At 44.1% G+C, this 21,938-nt stretch overlaps 2 protein-coding genes across 2 annotated transcripts in view; one reads left to right on the top strand and one right to left on the bottom strand.

The window, feature by feature from the left end:
* Positions 1-16,418, bottom strand: part of LOC132820215 (UAP56-interacting factor-like) — a 58,783-nt gene extending 42,365 nt beyond the window's left edge. Inside the window, exon 1 of the mRNA XM_060832206.1 lies at positions 16,258-16,418. Within this exon, the coding sequence (XP_060688189.1) occupies positions 16,258-16,330 (73 nt within the window). The 5' untranslated portion in view covers positions 16,331-16,418. The remainder of the gene's footprint in view (positions 1-16,257) is intronic.
* LOC132820461 (interleukin-13 receptor subunit alpha-2-like) overlaps positions 1-21,938 on the top strand; it is a 343,536-nt gene that overhangs the window by 116,913 nt on the left and 204,685 nt on the right. The window lies entirely within an intron of this gene.

The following is a 21,938-nucleotide window of genomic DNA, read 5'->3' as shown; positions in this document are numbered from 1 at the left end:
CTGACTGCATTCCAGAGAAGAGTCATATGGATGTACAGCATGAAAATAGACCATTCAATCCAACCTGTCCATGCCAACTAGATATCCCTATCCAATCTAGTCCCACCTGACAGCACCCGGCCGATATCCCTCTAAACCCTTTGTATTCATATACCCATCCAAACGTCTTAAATGTTGCAATTGTACCAGCCTCCACCACTGGCAGCTCACTCCATACACGTATCACCCTCTGCGTGAAAAAGTTGCACCTTAGGTCTTTTTTATATCTTTCCCCTCTGCCCTCTCGTCCTGGACTCCCCGACCCCAGGGAAAAGACTTTGTCTATTTATCCTACCCATGCCCCTCAATTTTGTAAACCTCTAAGATCACCCCTCAGCCTCCGACGCTCCAGGGAAAACAGCACCAGCCTGTTCAGCCTCTCCCTATAGCTCAACCCTGGCAAAATCCTTGTAAATTTTTTCTGAACCCTTTCAAGTTTCACAATATCTTTCCAATAGGAAGGAGAACAGAATTGCACGCAATATTTCAACAGTGGCCTAACCAATGTCCTGGGCAGCCACAATATGATCTCTCAACTCCTGTACTCAATACTCTGACCAATAACAGAAAGCATACCAAATGCCTTCATCACTATCTACTTGTGACTCCACTTTCAAGGAGCTATGAACCTGCACTCCAAGGTCTCTTTGTTCAGCAATACTCCTTAGGACTTTACCATTAAGTGTATAAGTCCTGCTAAAATTTGCTTTCCCAAAATGCAGCACCTCGCATTTATCAGAATTAAACTCCATCTGCCACTTCTCAGCCCATTTGCCCATCTGGTCCAGATCCCATTGTAATCTGAGGTAACCCTCTTCGCTGTCCACTACACCTCCAATTTTGGTGACATCTGCAAACTTACTAACTGTACTTCTTATGCTCTCATCAAATCATTTATGTAAATGACAAAAAGTAGAGGACCCAGCACCGATCCTTGTGGCACTCCACTGGTCACAGGCCTCCAGTCTGAAAAGCAACCCTCCACCACCCTCTGTCTTCTACCTTGGAGCCAGTTCTGTAACCAAATGCTAGTTTTCCCTGTATTCCGTGAGATCTAACCTTGCTAATCAGTCTCCCATGGGGAATCTCGTTGATTCCCTTACTGAAGTCCATATAGATCACATCTACGGCTCTGCCCTCATCAATCTTCTTTGTTACTTCTTCAAAAAACTCAATCATGTTTGTGAGACATGATTTCCCACCCACAAAGCAATGTTGACTATCTCAAATCAGTCCTTGCCTTTCCAAATACATGTACATCCTGTCCCTCAGGATTCCCTCCAACAACCTGCCCACCAACGACTCAGGCTCACCGGTCTATAGTTCCCTGGCTTGTCTTTACCACCCTTCTTAAACAGTGGCATCATGTTTGCCAACCTCCACTCTTCCAGCACCTCACCTGTGACTATTGATGATACAAATATCTCAGTAAGAGGCCCAGCAATCACTTCTCTAGCTTCCCACAGAGTTCTCATGTACACCTGATCAGGTCCTGGGGATTTATCCACCTTTAACCGTTTCAAGACATCCAACACTTCCTCCTCTGTAATCTGGTCACCATCTGTTTCCCTACAGTCTATATCTTCCATATCTTTTTCCACAGTAAATACTGATGCAAAATATTCATTTAGTATCTCCCCCATTTTCTGTGGCTCCACACAAAGGTCCCCTTGCTGATCTTTGAGGGGCCCTATTCTCTCCCTGGTTACCCTTTTATCCTTAATGTATTTGTAAAAACCCTTTGGATTCTCCTTAATTCTATTTGCCAGAGCTATCTCATGTCCCCTTTTTGCCCTCCTGATTTCCCTCTTAAGTATACTCCTACTGCCTTTATACTCTAAGGATTCACTCGATCTATCCTGTCTATACCTGACATATGCTTCCTTCTTTTTCTTAACCAAACCCTCAATTTCTTTAATCATCCAGCATTACCTATACCTACCAGCCTTCCCATTCACCCTGACAGGAATATACTTTCTCTGGATTCTTGTTATCTCATTTCTGAAGGCTTCCCATTTTCCAGCCATCCCTTTACCTGCGAACATCTACCTCCAATCAGTTTTTGAAAGTTCTTGCCTAATACTGTCAAAATTGGCCTTTCTCCAATTTAGAACTTCAACTTTTAGATCTGGTCTATCCTTTTCCATTACTACTTTAAAACAAATAGAATTATGTTTGCTGGCCCCAAAGTGCTCCCCCACTGACACCTCTGTCACCTGACCCTGCCTTATTTCCCAAGAGTAGGTCAAGTTTTGCACCTTCTCTGGTAGGTACATCCACATACTGAATCAGAAAGTTGTCTTGTACACACTTAAGAAATTCCTCTCCATCTAAACCCTTAACAGTATGGCAGTCCCAGTCTATGTTTAGAAAGTTAAAACCCCTACCATAACCATCCTATTATTCTTACAGGTAGCTGAGATCTCCTTACAAGTTTGTTTCTCAATTTCCCTCTGACTATTGGGGGGTCTATAATACAGGGAAAAAAGTGAGGACTGCGGATGCTGGAGATCAGAGTTGAAAATGTGTTGCTGGAAAAGCGCAGCAGGTCAGGCAGCATCCAAGGAACAGGAGAATTGACGTTTCAGGCATGAGCCCTTCTTCAGGAATCAGGAGAGTGTGCCAAGCAGGCTAAGATAAAAGGTAGGGAGGAGGCACTTGGGGGAGGGGCATTGGAAATGTGATATGTGGAAGGAGGTTAAGGTGAGATTGATAGGCTGGAGTGGGGGTGGGGGCGGAGAGGTCAGGAAGAAGATTGCAGCTTAGGAAGGTGGTGCTGAGTTTGAGGATTGGGATCGAAACAAAGTGGGGGGAGGGGAAATGAGAAAACTGGAAAAATTAGAGTTCATCCCTTGTGGTTGGAGGGTTCCTAGGTGCAAGATGAGGTGCTCTTCCTCCAGCCGTCGTGTTGTTATGGTCTGCGATGGAGGAGTCCAAGGACCTGCATGTCTTTGGTGAAGTGGGAGGGGGAGTTGAAGTATTGAGCCACGGTGTGTTTGGGTTGGTTGGTCCGGGTGTCCCAGAGGTGAAACGTTCGGCAAGTAGGCGGCCTGTCTCCCCAATATAGAGGAAGCCACATCGGGTGCAGCGGATGCAGTAAATGATGTGTGTGGAGGTGCAGGTGAATTTGTGGCAGATATGGAAGGATCTCTTGGGCCTTGGAGGGAAGTAAGGGGTGGTGGGGGAGGTGTGGGCGCAAGCTTTGCATTTCTTGCAGTTTTAGGGGAAGGTGCCGGGAGTGAAGGTTGGATTGATGGGGGGGGTGTGGACCTGACAAGGGAGTCACGGAGGGAGTGGTCTTTTCGGAACGCTGATAGGGGAGGGGATGGAAATATATCCCTGGTAGTGGGGTCCGTTTGGAGGTGGCGGAAATGACGACCGATGATGTGATGTATATGGAGGTTGGTGGGGTGGTAGGTGAGGACCAGTGGGGTTCTGTCCTGATGGTGATTGGAGGGGCGGGGCTCAAGGGCAGAGGAGCGGGAAGTGGAGCAGATGTGGTGGAGACGAAGGAATTGAGAATATGGGATGGCGTTTTTACAGGGGGCAGGGTGGGAGGAGATGGAGTCTAGGTAGCTCTCAATGGATAATTTCAGTTACGTCTCACTGTAAATTTTTGCTATAAATTCTGTGTTACGATCGTACCCTCCACTATCACCTGATGAAGGAGCGTCGCTCCGAAAGCTAATGTGCTTCCAATTAAACCTGTTGGACTATAACCTGGTGTTGTGTGATTTTTAACTGTGATTATCATGAATAATTGAAATATATGTATTGACTGGATGAATCAGTTTAGCAAAGGCTGCCTGAAGGTGGGAAAAAATGAAGTTATGCTCGTTGGCAGGACAAATAGAGGGGCTGAACATTATTTAAAATTGGGAAAGACTGCAGAAGGCTATGGAACAGAGGGATTTGTGAGTCTGTGTGTATGGATCACAAAAAGCCTAACATTCAAGCTCAAGACTTAATAGGGAAGGCAAACAAAATATTGACCTTTATTTCAAAGTGGGTAACATTGGGATATTTTGCTAAACTATACAAGGCACTAGTAGGAACTCAGTTGGACTATTGTCTTAACAGTTTTGGACTGCTTACCTAAGGAAATACATCTGAGTATTGGAGGAAGTCAGAGAAGATTCACAAGTCTGATACTGGGTATGAAGGGACTGTCTTATGAGAAGAGGTTAAGTAGGTTGGACCTGTACTCCTTGGAATTTAGAAGAATGAGAGTGAGCTTATTGAAATGTACAAGATTCTTCAGGGACTTGACAGGGTAGGTGCAGAAAGGTTGTTTGCCCCGTAGGAGAGTCTAGGACCAAAAGTCATAATCTTGGGGGAAAAAGGGATCACATATTTAAGACAGAGATGAGGAGGAAATTATTCTCTCAGAGGTTGGTAAATCCATGGAATTCTTTACCAGGGAGGATTATGGAGGCTGCATTGATTAGTATATTCAAGGTTGAGATCGCCAAATTTCAGTAATAGAATCAAGGATTTATAGGGAGGGGGCAGGAAAGTAAATCTGAAGGTGATCAGATCAGCCATGATCTCACTGTATACCAGAGTAAGTTCAATGGCATGATCTACTTCTGCTCCGGCATCTTATGCGCTCATAGATATTATTCCCTAAACATTCTTCAAGTGGCACATTCTAGGACAAATTGAGAAGGGGTTTTTCCTAGATCAAGTAGTGTGTAAAGGAGCAGGATTAATGAATTACCTCAGACTAATGGAACCTCTACACAGCAACAATCCTAACGTGATTGAATTTAATATTCAATTTGAAGATGAGAAGACTTTATGCAAGGTCAATATTTTGAGCTTAAATAAAAGGAATTAAAAATGCACTAGGTAAAACCTGGCTAAAGTGAACTGAGGAAATAGGCCAACAGGAAGATCAATGGAAAATGTAGTGACAAACATTTAATGAATTATTTTATTATGATCAGCAAAGAAACAATCACATGAGAAAAATAAATTGTCCAGGAGGAGGCTACATCATCCATAGTTAATTGAGGAAATTCATTAGTATCAAATTGAAGAAAAAAGTGAGGGAGCAACTTTTAAAAAGTTTAATCACCAGAGAAAGGGTTCTGAAATAATGAATAGAACTAAAGGCTGAAAAGTTATCAGGACCTGTTGGACTTCATTTCAGGCTTCCAACGTTGTGGTTGCAGAGATAGCCGTTGCACTGTTTGTAATTTTCCATACTCCTGCGATCTAAAAAGGCCCCATCAATTTAAAAAATAGCAAATATAGCTACTCTATTAAACAAAAAAGACAGACAGCAAACAGTTAGCTTAACATCTGTTAAAGGCCAAATGTTAGAATCTATTACCAAGTTGGTTATAAAAGGGACCTTAGTAAATCCAAAAGGCATTTGATAAGGCATTACATCAAACATTGCTATGAAATTTAAGAGGTCATGGTGTAGAGAGTAACATATAATCAAGGACAGAGGGATTGGGTGGCATGAGTCATTTTTGAGTTGACAAGTGTAAGCAGTGGATTGCCAAAGAATCAGTGCCGGGGAACCATCTATTCTAGAAATGACTTTGATGGAGGGACCAAATGGATGCTTAGTAAATTTGCTGATAGTAGAAAGATAGATACAAAACTAAATTGTGTGGAAAAACAAAAAAGATCTACAAAGGAATTTGAATAGATTTAGTGACTGTGCAAAAAAAAATTGACAGATGGAGTATAATTTAAGAAATGTGAACTCTTCAGCTTTGGCAGAGAGAATAGAAATGTACATTATTGTTTAAATGGAGAAAGAAAGAAAACCTCCATGGAACAAAGTGATTTGGTATCCTGGAACAGAAATCACAAAATATTAGTAGGAGGTCAGGCAGACAATGAGGAAACTAAATGAAATGTTGCCATTTATTGTAAGAACAACGGAATATTAAGAAACAGGGAATGTCTTGCTGGAATTGTGTCGGGCATTGGCAAAACTACATCTGGCGTACTGTGCACAATTTTGGTCTTGTTACTCGAGAATGAGTACAGCACCGTTAGAAGCAGTTCAGAGAAGGTTCACTCAACTGAGTCCTGGGATGGAGGGGTTATCTTTTGAGGAACAGTTTGGCCTGTATTCATTGTGGTTTATAAGATAGGTGAAACATATAAAACCCTGAAGGGATTAATAAAATGGATGCTGAGATGGTGTTTCCCCTTATAGAGGGAACTATAAAAGGGGGGGGGGGGGGGGGGGGGGGGGCGCGAAAAGAGTAGTTTTAAAAATAAGGGGTCTTCCATTTAAGACAGAGATGAGGAGAATGTTGAAGAGAAAGCATGGAATGAAAATAGCATGGAGACAGAAAGCTCCTCTCTACCTCTTGAAAATGCAACCTGAGCAAATCCGTGCCATTGGGGTGAAAAAGAAAGCAACTTGGGCAAACCACAGTGACCAAGAAATCAAGGGGATGGGGAAGCATTGCCACTGAAGGAATTAGGACTTCAGCTGAGGGTTACACCCCCCTGAAACTCTCAAACAGTAATCTCCAAATACTTGTACTTTCCTGTCGGCATTAGATACTTCTCTGCCTATCTCCTTTTTGGCTCTTTATCTATATTTTGTGTATGTTTGTTTCTGTTTTTTTTTGTTTGATAAAACCCTTCCACTCAAGAAAATCTGGAAATTGGTATGTTATTTTTAATCTGGTTTATGAAGATAACTGAAGTGTGAATGCTATGTGCTTAAAAAAGGAAAAGAAAAATGATATTTGGTATGACTGACCAAGAGGAGGTTTCATAAAAATGGGAATCGTGACCCCTCCTCCCCTAGTTATGATCAATTTGGGGGCTAATTCAGTGATGAATTCACTGACTAATGACAAATTTGGAGTACAAACAAATTCTTCCTTCAATAGAAGTTATTAAAAAACCTTCCGGAAAATGTTGAACAATTGAAACGTGGAGCTTAATCAAGGAACAGCGACAATGTATCCTTGATAAATATGTACCAGTCAGGCAGGGAGGTGGTGATCAAGCAAGGAAGCCTTGGTTTACTAAAGAAGTTGAATCTCTTGTCAAGTGGAAGGCGGTGGCTTATGTTAGGATGAGATGTGAAGGCTCAGGTAGGGCGCTTGAGAGTTACAAATTAGCCAGGAAACACCTAAAGAGAGAACTAAGAAGAGCCATCAGGGAACATAAGTAGTAATTGGCAGAGAGGATCAAAGAAAACCCTAAAGCTTTCTATTGATATATCAGGAATAAAAGATTGGCTAGAGAAAGGCCAATCAAGGATAGTAGTGGGAAGTTGTGTGCAGAGTCTGAGGGGATAGGGGAAGTGCTTAATGAATATTTTTCACCAGTATTCACACTGCAGAAGACAATGTTGTCGAGGAGAATATTGAGACATAAGCTATTAGACTACAGGATGAAGAGTCACCAGGAGGTACTGTTAGCAATTCTGGAAAGTGTGAAAATAGATAAGTCCCCTGGACCGGATGGGAATTATCCTAGGATTCCCTGGGAAGCTTGGGGGGGGGGGGGGGGGGGGGGGGGATGATTGCAGAGCCTTTGATTTTGATCTTCCCATTGCCAGTGTCTACAAGGAAGTGCACCAGAAGACTGGAGGATAGCATATGTTGTCCCCTTCTTCAAGAAGTGGAGTAGAGACAATCCTGGTAATTACTGGCCAGAGAGCCTTACTTCTGTTCTGGGTAAAGTGTTGGAAAAGGTTATAAGAGATAGGATTTATAATCTAGAGAGCAATAAGTTGATTAGGGATATTCAACACAATTTTGTGAAGGGTGGGTCGTGCCTCACAAGCCTATTGAGTTCTTTGAGATGGTGGACAGCCAGGTGGATGAGGGTAAAGCAGTTAATGTGCTGTCTATGGATTTCAGTAAAGCATTTGATAAGGTTTCCCACAATAGGCTATTGCACAAAATACAGCAACATGGGATTGAGGGTGATTTAATGGTTTGGATCAGTAATTGGCTAGCTGAAAGATGACAGATGGTGGTGCTTGATGGGAAATGTCATCCTGGAGTTCAGTTACTAGCGGTGTACTGCAACGATCTGTTTTGGAGACACTGCTGTTTGTCATTTTAATAAGTGACCTGAATGAGTGTGTAGAAGGATGGGTTAGTAAATTTGAGGATGACACTAAAGTCAGTGGAGTTGTGGATAATGCTGAAGGATGTTGCAGGTTATAGAGGGATATAGATAAGATGTACAGCAGGGCTGAGAGTGGCAAATGGAGTTTAAATGTGGAAAAGTGAGGTGATTCCCTTTGGAAGGAGCAGCAGGAATACAAATGACTGGGCTAATGATCAGATTCTTGGTAGTGCAGATGAGCAGGGAGCTCTCAGTGCCTGAAAGGTGCCACCCAGTTTAATAGGGTTGTTAAGAAGGCATACATTGTGTTAGATTTTATTGGTAGAGGGATTGAGTTTTGGAGCCACGAGGTCATGCTGCAGATGTACAAAATTCTAGTGCAGCCGCACTTGGAGTATTGCATACAGTTCTGGCTACTGCATTATAGGAAGGATGTGGAAGCTTTGGAAAGGGTCCATAGGTAATTTGCTAGGATGTTCCCTGGTGTGGAGAGAAGGTCTTATGAGAAAAGGCTGAGGGACTCAAGGCTGTTTTCGTTAGAGAGAAGGAAGTTGAGAGGTGACTTAACTGAGACATGTAAGATAATCAGAGGGTTAGATAGGGTGGACAGTGAGACTTTTTCCTCAGATGGTGATGGCTAGCACGAGGGGACATAGCTTTAAACAGAGGGGCAATAGATATAGGACAGATAGAACATAGAAACGTACAGCACAGAACAAACTCTTTGGCCCACGATGTTGTGCTGAGGTTTATTCCTAAAGTCAAATATAGTAACTTAATCTATGCACCCCTCAATTCACTGCTATCCATGCGCGTGTCCAGCAGTCGCTTAAATGTCCCCAATGACTCTGCTTCCACCACCATCGCTGGCAACGCATTCCCAACTCTCTGCGCAAAGAACCTACCTCTGATGTCTTCTTTATAGCTTCCTCCTAATATCTTCAAACTATGGCTCCTCGTATCAGTCAATCCTGCCCTGGGGAAAAGTGTCTGGCTATTGACTCTATCTATTCCACTCATTATTTTGTACACCTCGATCAGGTCTCCACTCTTCCTCCTTCTTTCCAGAGAGAAAAGTCCGAGCTTATTCAACCTTTCTTCATAACGCAAGCCCTCAGAGGAAGTTTTATTAGTCAGAGTGGTTGGGGCATGGAATGCACTGCCAGCAACAGTAGTAAACTCACCAACTTTAAGGGCATGTAAGTGGTCATTGGATAGGCATATGGATGAAAATGGATGAGTGTAGGTTGGATGGGCTTCAGATTGATTCCACAGGTCAGCACAACATTGAGGGCTGAAGCACCTGTACTGTGCTATTTGTTCTATGTTAAGAGATCCAAATTTAATTTAAGTTTTCTTAGAGGAGCACAAAATAGTTTACAGAAAACTGAAAGCCTTTCTCTTGCACATCGTCAACGTGATAACTAAGCATTTAGAGGTGGAGTTTCACCTGAAAACCAGAAATTGCAAAACAGGCAGCAAAATGCCTGGAGCTAGAAACTGAGGATAATGAAATAGATAACAACATAATATATGGAAGAAGATTCAAGTTAGAATTTCTGAAAAAAAAATTGGTAAGATGATCCTGGAAAAAGAAAGAGAGGGAGAGACAGGAGCAAGACAGAGAGAAGGGTTAGAATTTTAGGAGTTAACATGAAAAGGAAAAGGGATTTAAATTGAAATACCTCAACCAGAGGTGGGAGACAGAGCAGCTTTGAGAAAGGAATCATATTTCACTTAAACGTAATGGCTGAAGGATTCAAAGTTGCCATTTCATCCCCAAGTTTTACAAAACAAATAAGGCGACACCTTGATCTCTTTTGAAAGAGCAGCACATCAGGTAAAATAGCTTGTCCATTGTTGGACAGTGCGGTTAGGAGAAAGTAAGGACTGCAAATGCTGGAGATCAAAGTCAAAGTCAGAAGCATAGCTGGTCAGACAGCATCCAAGAAGTGGGAGAGTTGACGTTTCGAGCAGAAGCTGTTCATCTGAAAGGGTGCTGTTGTATTATTTTGGAACTTTGGAAAACTAAAATCATAAACAACAGCAGTTTTAACAGGGAGAAGAACAGACAAAGGAAGAACATGGTGAGAGAGAAAGAAAGAGAGAGAGAAAGAAAGAAAGAGAGAGAGAGAAAGAAAGAGAGAGAGAGAAAGAAAGAAAGAAAGAAAGAGAGATCTGGACAGTTACTGCCTTTGATGTTTGAATTCGTGTTGCTGGACATCGGAGTGCATCTGGGAGAATTATCAAACAGTGCAATTCACAACTGCTCCTGGAGGAACTGTTGGGTGAAGTTCACAGCACAAAATCAGATAAGTTAATTGTTATTTTAAGTGTGGCCTACAGAAAGTCTGCAGTAGTGAGTAGAGTAGGTTCTTTCATGATTTATTGTTTGTGGAGATATGTCTCTTGATTAAACTTAACAAGATGGGTCAATGGGCTGAGAAGTAGCAGGTGGAGTTTAATTCAGATAAATGCAAGGTATTGCATTTTTGGAAAGCAAATCTTAGCAGGACTTATACACTTAATGGTAAGGTCCTAGGTAGTGTTGCTGAACAAAGAGACCTTGGAGTGCAGGTTCATAGCTCCTTGAAAGTGGAGTCGCAGGTAGATAGGATAGTGAAGGCGGTATTTGGTATGCTTTCCATTATTGGTCAGAGTATTGAGTACTGGAGTTGAGAGGTCATGTTGCAGCTGTACAGGACATTGGTTAGACCACTGTTGGAATATTGCATGCAATTCTGGTCTCCTTCCTATTGGAAAGATGGTTGTGAAACTTGAAAGGGTTCAGAAAAGATTTACAAGGATGTTGCCAGGGTTGGAGGATTTGAGCTATAGGGAGAGGCTGAACAGGCTGGGGCTGTTTTCCCTGCAGCGTCGGAGGCTGAGAGGTGACCTTATAGAGGTTTACAAAATTATGAGGGTCATGGACAGGTTAAATAGGCAAAGTCTTTTTTCCTGGGATGGGGGAGTCCAGAACCAGAGGGCATAGGTTTAGGGTGAAAGGGGAAAGATATAAAAGAGTTCTACGGGGCAACTTTGTCACGCAGAGGTTGGTACGTGTATGGAATGAGCTGCCAGAGGAAGTGGTGGAGGCTGGTACAATTGCAACATTTAAGAGGCATTTGGATGTGTATATGAATAGGAAGGGTTTGGAGGGATATAGGCCGGGTGCTGGCAGGTGGGACTAGATTGGATTGGGATATCTGATCGGCATGGATGGGTTGGATTGGAGAGTCTATTTCCATGCTGTACATCTCTATGACTCTGGACAATGCTGTTGCAGAGCAAGCTGTCTGGGAAAGCACAAGGTTACTCTCTCTTACCTGAGAAGAATGCCACTGACTAGGAGGCAGTAAGTCACTTTATTTTAAGCAGGTACCACAAGCATATATACCAAAATTTCCATAATGTCAACAAAGGCAGACATACCAGGAATACAAATGGCAAGAGAAGCTTGCAGTTAGTCATTGAAAGTAGAAAAAGTGAGGTCTGCAGATGCTGGAGATCAGAGCTGAAAACGTGTTGCTCGAAAAGCGCAGCAGGTCAGGCTGGATCCAAGGAACAGGAGATTCGACGTTTCGGGCATAAGCCCTTCTTCAGGAATGAGGAAAGTGTGTCCAGCAGGCTAAGATAAAAGGTAAGGAGGAGGGACTTGGGGGAGGGTGATAGGTGGAAGGAGGTCAAGGTGAGGGTGATAGGCCAGAGTGGGGTGGGGGCGGAGAGGTCAGGAAGAAGATTGCAGGTTAGGAAGGCAGTGCTGAGTTCGTGGGATTCGACTGAGACAAGGTGGGGGGGAGGGAAATGAGGAAACTGGAGAAATCGGAGTTTATCCCTTGTGGTTGGAGGGTTCCCAGGCGGAAGATGAGGCGCTCTTCCTCCAACCGTCGTGTTGTTATGATCTGGTGATGGAGTCGTCCAAGGATCTGCATGTCCTTGGTGGAGTGGGAGGGGGAGTTGAAGTGTTGAGCCACGGGGTGGTTGGGTTGGTTGGCCCGCGTGTCCCAGAGGTATTCTCTGAAACGTTCGGCAAGTAGGCGGCCTGTCTCCCCAATATAGAGGAGGCCACATCGGGTGCAGCGGATGCATAGATGATGTGTGTGGAGGTGCGGGTGAATTTGTGGCAGATATGGAAGGATCTCTTGGGGCCTTGGAGAGAAGTAAGGAAGGAGGTGTGGGCGCAAGTTTTGCATTTCTTGCAGTTGCAGGGGAAGGTGCCGGGAGTGGAGGTTGGGTTGGTGGGGGGTGTGGATCTCGGGCGACCGAATCAACACGGAATTCTATCTTGGGCGACCGAATCAACACGGACATCTACTATAAACCGACTGACTCCCACAGCTACCTAGACCACACCTCCTCCCACCCTGCCCCTGTAAAAATGCCATCCCATATTCCCAATTCCTTTGTCTCCGCCGCATCTGCTCCCAGGAGGATCAGTTCCAATACCGTACAGCCCAGATGGCCTCCTTCTTCAAGGACCGCAGATTCCCCCCAGACGTGATCGACGATGCCCTCCACCGCATCTCCTCCACTTCCTGCTCCTCTGCCCTTGAGCCCCACCCCTCCAACCGCCACCAGGGCAGAACCCCGCTGGTTCTCATCTATCACCCCAACAACCTCCATATACAGCGTATCATCCGCCGTCATTTCCGCCACCTCCAAACGGACCCCACCACCAGGGATATATTTCCCTCCCCTCCCCTATCAGCGTTCTGAAAAGACCACTCCCTCCGTGACTCCCTCGTCAGGTCCACACCCCCCACCAACCCAACCTCCACTCCAGGCACCTTCCCCTGCAACCGCAAGAAATGCAAAACTTGCGCCCACACCTCCTCCCTTACCTCTCTCCAAGGCCCCAAGGGATCCTTCCATATCTGCCACAAATTCACCTGGACCTCCACACACACACATCATCTATTGCATCCGCTGCACCCGATGTGGCTCCTCTATATTGGGGAGACAGGCCGCCTATTTGCGGAACGTTTCAGAGAACACCTCTGGGACACCCGCACCAACCAACCCAACCACTCCGTGGCTCAACACTTCAACTCCCCCTCCCACTCCACCAAGGACATGCAGGTCCTTGGACTCCTCCATCGCCAGACCATAACAACACGACGGTTGAAGGAAGAGCGCCTCATCTTCCGTCTGGGAACCCTCCAACCACAAGGGATGAACTCAGATTTCTCCAGTTTCCTCATTTCCCCTCCCCCCACCTAGTCTCAGTCGAATCCCTCGAACTCAGCACCGACTTCCTAACCTGCAATCATCTTCCTGACCTCTCTGCCCCCACACCACTCTGGCCTATCACCCTCACCTTGACCTCCTTCCACCTATCGCATCTCCATCGCTCCTCCCCCAAGTCCCTCCTCCCTACCATTGAAAATGGAAGCCAACTACAAAAAGCTACAAAAGGTAATTCTCCTTAACTTCAAAAAGTCTGGACTCTTTTCAATACAGTCTCATCACGAGAAATAGGGGTTATAAAAGCCCAATCAAGAAACAATTCTGGCTGATGTCTGAGTTAACACATGCATCTATAAACTCAGGAGCTGAGGTCAGAAAGCTATCACAGACTAGAGGGGGACAAGGATAAGCTAACTACCCTGGAGTTAGTCTGTAGAGAAGAAAGATGCCAGACAGAGAAGGCAGAATTGCCCCAGAAGGAGCGCAGATACGAAATGCATGGAAAATTGCAAGTGTTTCGACTGTGTAAAGCCTAGGCACATAAAGAAGAACAGTTGGTTTTAGGTTTCCCACAAATACAAGCTGCAAGATCAGTGTCTGTAGCATTAAGGGTAGTCAGTGCCTGTATGAACACAAGAACCGTCAGGAGCTTTTATCTAAAGGAATGGTGACTACTGACTGTCTAAAACAGTCGGAGAGAGGTCAGCATTCCCTGAGCCATTGGATGCTAAATAACATTTTCTACCTGGAAGCAAATTCAATCTACTGATCAACAGTTCATGGGAAAAAGAGTATAGATGTGCCATTTGTCAGAGTTTACTTTGAAAGTCTATTTTTAATGGGTCAAAAGGAGAAAGTGAGAACTGCAGATGCTGGAGATCAGAGCTGAAAATGTGTTGCTGGAAAAGCGCAGCAGGTCAGGCAACATCCAAGGAGAAGGAGAATCGACATTTCGGGCATAAGCCCTTCTTCGGGAATGAGGAGAGTTTGCCAAGCAGGCTAAGATAAAAGGTAGGGAGGAGGGACTTGGGGGAGGGGCGTTGAAAATGCGATAGGTGGAAGGAGGTGAAGGTGAGGGTGATTGCCTGGACTGGGGGTGGAGAGGTCAGGAAGAAGATTGCAGGTTAGGAAGGTGGTGCTGAGTTCGAGGGTTGGGACTGAGACAAGGTAGGATGAGGGGAAAAATGGGTCAGGCCTCAAGTTGACCAATGCCAGGGACAGACACTTTGTTGGGGAATGATTTGTCTACTTCCAAAATTTACTCCTCAGACAGAAAAGCACACAGACGCTAGAGAAAGCCAGCAACAGAAGGCAGAAAAGCCAGGCACTAAGAGGTTTGAAAGGACTATGGAGGCTGCACACCCATATAGTCTGAGAAAGCCTATAAGGATCACTCAATTTAAATAGGGCCAAAGTAAATCCAGACATATCCAAAAGGGTTAGAACAGATCCATATAAAGTTAAAAAGTCTGAGGTTGTGGCATGATGGAAGGTCGGAGAAGATGAAAAAGGTTAGAACCAGTGATCTAACTGAAAGATATCTTCATGGTAAAATACAAAGAGAGCCAGTGAATTTCTTCATCTAGGGCAACATGAAGGTGAGGTCTCAGTTCGCGGAAGAACTTCAGGTTAGGATTGCTGAAGCTGAATATCATGGCTGATCCACTGATACAGACACCTAGCTTACTCGTGCTTTGTTTCATAGAAATCTATGAAGTTGTATTTTCTTACTACCAAACAAGAAGGTGGGTTTATTCAGAGAGCTTTGCCCACCCCTCCTCACACTGGTTCTGTGCTCTGAACCACAGTGAGTCCAAGTTTAATTCACTCTCCAGTTAGCTGCCTATTTACTCTAAACTTGCATCTCCATAGCAACAACTGATCACAAGAATTTGGAGCAGGAATAGGCCCTTCAACCTCCCAGGCGTGCCAAGCTATTCAAACACGATGGCTGATCTGAGTGTAGCTTCAACTCACTTTACCTAACCCTCTGACTCCCTTGTTAGTCAAGTATCCCTTTGCCTCTGTCTTGATAATGTTCAATGATCTTGCATTCATACACCTCTGAGAATTCCAAACTATCATGGGTATTTTTCCTAAGTCTATTGACTTCATACCCAGAAAAAACCCACATCTGGATAAGGATGCCCAGCTTCTAGTCCTCACCTACTTCAGAGGTATGCTATAACATCTCTCTGAACAGCTTGATTAAACAAGCTTTCAACATTATTCTCCTATCACTTTGGTCTTTAACAGGCCATCCAAAACTCAAACACTGAACTTTCCCCTCAAGCCACATAGCTAATCACAGAAGATGAAAAAAATCCTTTATTATCAAACAATTATATAGGACTCAATTCGATTCGATCATTGACTGGCAATTTTTTTTCTTAAATGAAGAGGCAGGTGCTAACAGCTATTTCTCAAGCCAGTTGTGATTTTTCAATGTAATGTCTTCGTTTAATATGCAAAACAAAACACTCAAAATCACCTTTTTTTGCCAGATGATATTGATTTCAATTTGAACCTTACGCTTGTTTCTTTAAGAGTTTAATAACGCTGACAATTTTTAAAAATAAACTATACAAAATGGGAGGAAAGTAAGATGTAAACTAAAACAACTCATTTGTTCCCACTTAATAATTAGTCACATTTATCTTGGCAATGCCAGCCTTCCAGCGCAGTATATCTGATCTGTACATGACCCTACAGTATTTAATATCATCTTTCCATATTTAGTACTGACTCCAACGAATTGGATCTGGATGATCCTACACTGTTGCTGTCACTTTAACTCCCTTTCTCCCGGATCTCAATAAAAGTACATTATCACTTAAGTGAATTGCAAAGCAAACAATAATTCAGTTTATCCTTGTAATAGCCAACTACTCCCGCGAGTACTTTCATGTCAGCCAATTTGGAAGAAAGTTCACACGAGATTTTCTAAGGACGGGTACTTGCCTAAAGACATATCAATTTTTTCTGAGCTTTTTTCCACTTCAGTGGGAGCAGGTTCAGCCACGATCTCAGTCATTTCTTTCTCTGTCTGTCTGTCAAATGGCTATTTGTGAATAATCCAAAAAGTTGACGAAGTGGAGAGCACACTTCACAAAGTTTGTCACTTGTCCAGCTTCAGATGGGAACAGCGCATGTGCGGAATGCTGTCCTTGTGCTGATAACGTGACCCAAAGTGTTTATATTAAGGGGCTGCAGCAAATCTATCCCTTCGCTTTTGTGAATTTAAACATGGGCGAGTTATGTGGAAAAGTATTCTGGAGCAAAATTTTAACATGATAAATCATTACCTTCCTGACGATTTGGCATCGTGTTTGATTTAAAACTTGAAAGCGTCTTGAAACAATTAATGGATGACCTTTAACAGACCATTTTCAACCACCATGCAAATAATTGGACTTTTTTTAGTCGAGAGGTTAATGTTTTTGGTTAATTGGGAATAAAATGGATATTAATGCTGCTTGTGGTTTTTAATATGTGAAAAGCTGGGTGCTTTTAACAGGCTCATTATTGTTACTAGCCTCGTACAGGATATCCCACATTTAAATAAAATATTGCATAAAACACTGTGGCTTCGAGCAGTTAATGTGAATTGTCCAAGTCCCACGTCAGAAGTGTGACAACAGTAATGACGAGAAAGATGGAAAAATTGGGTGAGAATAAAAAAAAATCAGAGTCCTGTGTCAATAATTATTTCTTTTTGATTTTCCCAAAGTCTTAAATGGCAATTTCAGCATATTACCATTGAGCAACAGCTGCCTTATTTCAATGCATTTGCAACTCACTAACAAGTCACTCACACTGAAACAAATTTGAAACCCTGTGTGTGGTTTAAAGTCAACTCTACAATAATTACACAAAATAGATAGTACTGAAAGCAGAGTGGATGAAGTAAGTTATTGCTCTGTCTTGAAGGTAAAATTATTGGAGTTTGAGGCCCTGTCAGGAGTAATTGTATAAATACCACTCACCCAGCTTCATTTTGAAGTTTATCAGCATTATCTTAGAATTATGGTAGGAGAAAGTGAGGACTGCAGATGCTGGCAATCAGAATTTTAAAAAATGTGGTGCTGGAAAAGCACAGCCAGTCAGGCAGCATCTGAGGAGCAGGAGAGTCCACATTTTGAGCCTAAGCTCTTCATCAGGAATGGGGGTGGGGCCTAAGGGGGCTGAGAGATAGATGGGAGGAGGGGTTGGGGATGTGGGGGAAGGTAACTGGGAATGCAATAGGGAGATGAAGGCGGGTGATAATGTTGATAGGATGGAGCAGATAGGTGTGAAGGAGGATGGACAGGTAGGACCATTCAAGAGGGTGCCAAGTTTGAGGGTTGGACCAGGGATACAGTGGGAGGAGGGGAGATGAGGAAACTGGTGAAATTGACATGGATTCCATGTAGTTGGAGGGTCCCAAGGCAGAAGATGAAGCATTCCTCCTCCAGGTGTCGGGTGGCTAGGATTTGGCAGTGGAGGAGGCCCAGGACTTGCATGTCCTTGGCAGAATGGGAGGGGGAGTTGAAGTGGTTGGCCACAGTGCAGTGGGGTTGTTTAATGCATGTGCCCCAGAGATATTCTCTAAAACATCCACAAATTGGCATCCTGTCTCTCCAATGTACTGGAGACCACATCAAGAGCAACAAATATAGTAGATGATGTGTGTGGAGGTGCAGGAAAATCTCTGTTGGATGTGGAAAGATCCTTTGGGGTCTTGGATGGAGGTGAGGGAGCAGGTGTGGGCACTCATTTTACATCTCTTGTGGTAGAAAGAGAAGGTGCTGGGAGTGGAGGGTGGGTTGGGAGGGGGCATGAAGCTACCAAGAGAATCACAGAGGGAATGGTCTCTGCGAAACGCAGATATGGATGGGGAGATAAATATATGCCTGGTGGTGGGGTCTGACTGTAGGTGGCTGAAATAGCAGAGGATGATGCCACCAGTAGAGATATTCCTGCAACTCTACACACATGATCGACTGTGTCCATTGCTCTTAATGTGAACTCCTCTACATTGGGGAGTCAGGACACCAACATGTCCAACATTTCAGAGAACATCTTGGGGGGCATGCAACAAACTACCGCCCGCCCTGTGACCAATCATTTCAATTCCCCCCTCCCACTTCACTATGAACATGCCAGTCCTGGGTGTTCTCCACCGCCAACTTCTAGCAACCGACACCTGGAGGAAGAACGCCTCATCTTCCGCCTTGGGACCTTCCAACCACATGGGATCAATGTGGATTTCACCAGTTTCTTCATCTCCTCTCCCCCCACCGTATACCAGATCCAAGCCTCCAACTTGACACCGCCTTCTTGAGCTGTCCTACTTGTCCATCTTCCTTCCCACCTATCTGCTCCACCCTCCACTCTGACCTATCACCATCACTCTCCACCTTCATTTACCTATCGCATTCCCAGCTACCTTCCGCCCAGCCCCACCACCACCCCCCACCCCCTCCCCCAACACCCCCACCTATCTTTCAGCCCCCCTTGGCATTATTACATTCTTGATGAAGGGATTATGCTTAAAATGCTGACTTTCTTCATCCTCCTGACCAGCTGTGCTTTTTCAGCACCATACGTTTTCACCAAGAATTATGTTCTCAAGCAATCATTAGCATTAATTTGTGGTGCATGAATTGCCTCCTTGGCATGTTAGTTATACAATTAATAGAGTAAAAAGTGAGGTCTGCAGATGCTGGAGATCAGAGCTAAAATGTCTTGCTGGTTAAAGCACAGCAGGTTAGGCAGCATCCAAGGAACAGGAAATTCGACGTTTCGGGCCAGAGCCCTTCATCAGGAATGAGCTCGCATGGCTGCAAGGGTGGAGCGGAGGATCCGGAGGGAGGTCCGTTGCTGGAGGCTTCGGATTTGTTGTAGGTACAGGTTGTCCTGGTTGGGTCCAAATTTTGTTGGTTGGAATGTAGTTCGGAGTCCGTGCGGGATCAGTCGGTTCCGTAGGCAGGTGCTGAGGAAGGAGATGTGGCTGTGGTAGCGAGTCTGTTTGAGAACGTGGCTGAAGAGCTTCTGTGCAGAGGAGATGACCTGGGGGGTGCAGTGAGAGAGAGACTCACTGAAATCCTTGTAAAGAGAGGAAGAGAGCTTCTTCAAGGAAGGCATCCTTGCAAGAGGATTCGCAGTAGGTTAAAATCTTCAAGTAAAAAGTGAGGTCTGCAGATGCTGGAGATCAGAGCTGAAAATGTGTTGCTGGTTAAAGCACAGCAGGTTAGGCAGCATCCAAGGAACAGAAAATTCGACGTTTCGGGCCAGAGCCCTTCATCAGGAATGAGCTCCTGATTCCTGATGAAGGGCTCTGGCCTGAAACGCCATACAATTAATAGAACAAGGCACTTAAAAGTGCACTTGAAATTTCCATTTTACAAACATGTTCCATAGCTAACATTGGAAGATAATACTTTGCAGCTGTCACAATTCACCCACTGAACTGTAAGTACGTAAGGACACAGTCTGTGGTGTGGAAAGTTGCCTTTTATTTGTGGGGAGGGATGTCATGCTGGCTTTGTGTTAGAATTCTACTCTCCATTAAGCTTAAAAACATGGATGTGCAAAATTCGAATTGGATATAGTGATGTTCCTTAGAGCAGCTTATCAAAGCATGACAATGACCTTTTTGGGAAGTCTCCATGTTATGATGGTATAACATGAGGTTTCATTGTGATGGATGTTGGACTGAAAGGTCCCTTCTGTAATATTGTGACATTCCTCCAGATTATCTGCTCATGAATCTCATGTAGGGTTTGCCATGCCTGAAATCCTTCAAGACAATGTGGAAGGAAGTGCAGATGCTCATTAAGGATGTCCTGGCCCACCATCATCAAACTATTATCTACTGTGGATATTCCTCAGGAAGAATTGTACTCAGAAGGACTGGGTGACCATTCCATCCCACTGACTGTCAATGTCACCGTTGACCTGAATTTTTATATCAGGGTCTCATTTCAAGGAGCAACCAAAAACCTATGTGCTGTCTATGACTCCTTGACCTACTACTGAATCTGGGATGTGACCTGATGCTATTTTCTCCAGATCACAGCTCTACATATCCTTCCCCCATGACAAGAAGAGGCAATAGCTCAGGCAGTGAGTTTTGCTGGCTTCCCCCAGGTACAGTGCACTGTCAACTGCTACCGATCACTAATACACGGATGAAATATACCAAAGAACAGTGGATGCTGGAAGTCTGAAACAAAAATAGAAATTTCTGGCGAGGTTCTAATGAAGAGCCACCAGACTTGAAATGCTAACTCTGCTTTCTTCCCACAGGTGCTGCCAGACCTGCTCAGTTTCACCAGCAATTGCTGTTTTTGTACCAATCTGAAGAGTTTGTCAGCAGAAACATCTTCCACCCCATGTTCAAATTCTATGTGACCTTGGATAGCAGATTCTGACTCTGTATCAGACATCCTGTAAGCTGCCATGACTCTTACAAACTTGAGAACTCATTGTTTCCTGTCTCCACTCAGTGTCCCATGGCTGACATGATGGCTGCTTACAGCCTCCAGACATGGCTGATTGCCCTTTTACATTACTCTCAGATTGACTCAGGATGTAGGGGTCAGTTAGCTTGGACAGATAGATGGATGGTTTTCAATGTGTGTTCAATTTCCACATTGGCTGAGGCAATCATGAAGCAACCCCTTCTTAACCTCTCCCATCACCTGAGGAATGCAGACCAATGGGTAAAACTACTATCAGTTGTCTCTCATTATTGTCACACTCTGTGCCCTTTGTTACTGGACCCAACAAAGTTGGAATGTGGTGGTTGCAGAGAAAATGGGGAATCAACTCCTTTGATTTTTGAGGAGGAGAAAGAGGACATTGGCCAGGAGAGGTATCCAAGAAGCCATGATAGAGCTATGCATGGTCAAGCGCTGTCAGAACCTCATTAAAACTTGCTTCCAGATGAATGGACCTGAATTTGGACTTCCTTTCATTCGATTATTTTTTGTTCGTTACATGTCGATGGACATGTAGTGCATGTAGATCTGGTAGTACTTGCACTCCTTGAAGTTTTCTCCTGCTGAATGAATGTTGTGTGTAATCTTTGTTTAATCCATCTTAAAGTATTTATACTTTACAGGTCCTCCTCACAGTTCAGGAGGAAGCGGCAGTCACTGACACAGACATGGTACTAGGTGAGGTGGCTTTTAAAGGTTCTGTCACACAATATGATATCCGGATATTTTGCAGTGCAGTCCTTTGTGGTAGGTAGCAGGTTGGAAGCAATCCTGAGGCACTTCCTTTTCACCTTTCTATCATGGTTTGGTCTTCAACATTTCAGAATTTGTAAGGACTGCTAAGTTGCTCTGAAATGCATGAGGATCAGGTGGACAACAGAGGAAGTAACCCACTCAGCTTCATTCGCCAGACCACTGAGAAAAAAAGGCAGAGTACAGATGTAAACTTTCAATTCTACATCTCCCAGCCTTGAATGGCAATACACTTCCTCAAAAACCTGCAAGATGTAATGGAGCATCACTGGAAGGGATGTATCGAATCAACGCTAATTCTGCCCTTCCACTCATAGGGTGCATGTCAATGTGGACAATTAGTGCACAGCAGGTCCCAATACAATCCCTTCTCATTGATTGTTCAGGGCTTTGGTGAAACCACAC

The sequence above is a fragment of the Hemiscyllium ocellatum genome, chromosome 11, assembly GCF_020745735.1.
Source record: "Hemiscyllium ocellatum isolate sHemOce1 chromosome 11, sHemOce1.pat.X.cur, whole genome shotgun sequence".
In the NCBI taxonomy this organism is placed as follows: domain Eukaryota; kingdom Metazoa; phylum Chordata; class Chondrichthyes; order Orectolobiformes; family Hemiscylliidae; genus Hemiscyllium; species Hemiscyllium ocellatum.
This window is presented reverse-complemented; position numbering and strand designations above follow the sequence as displayed.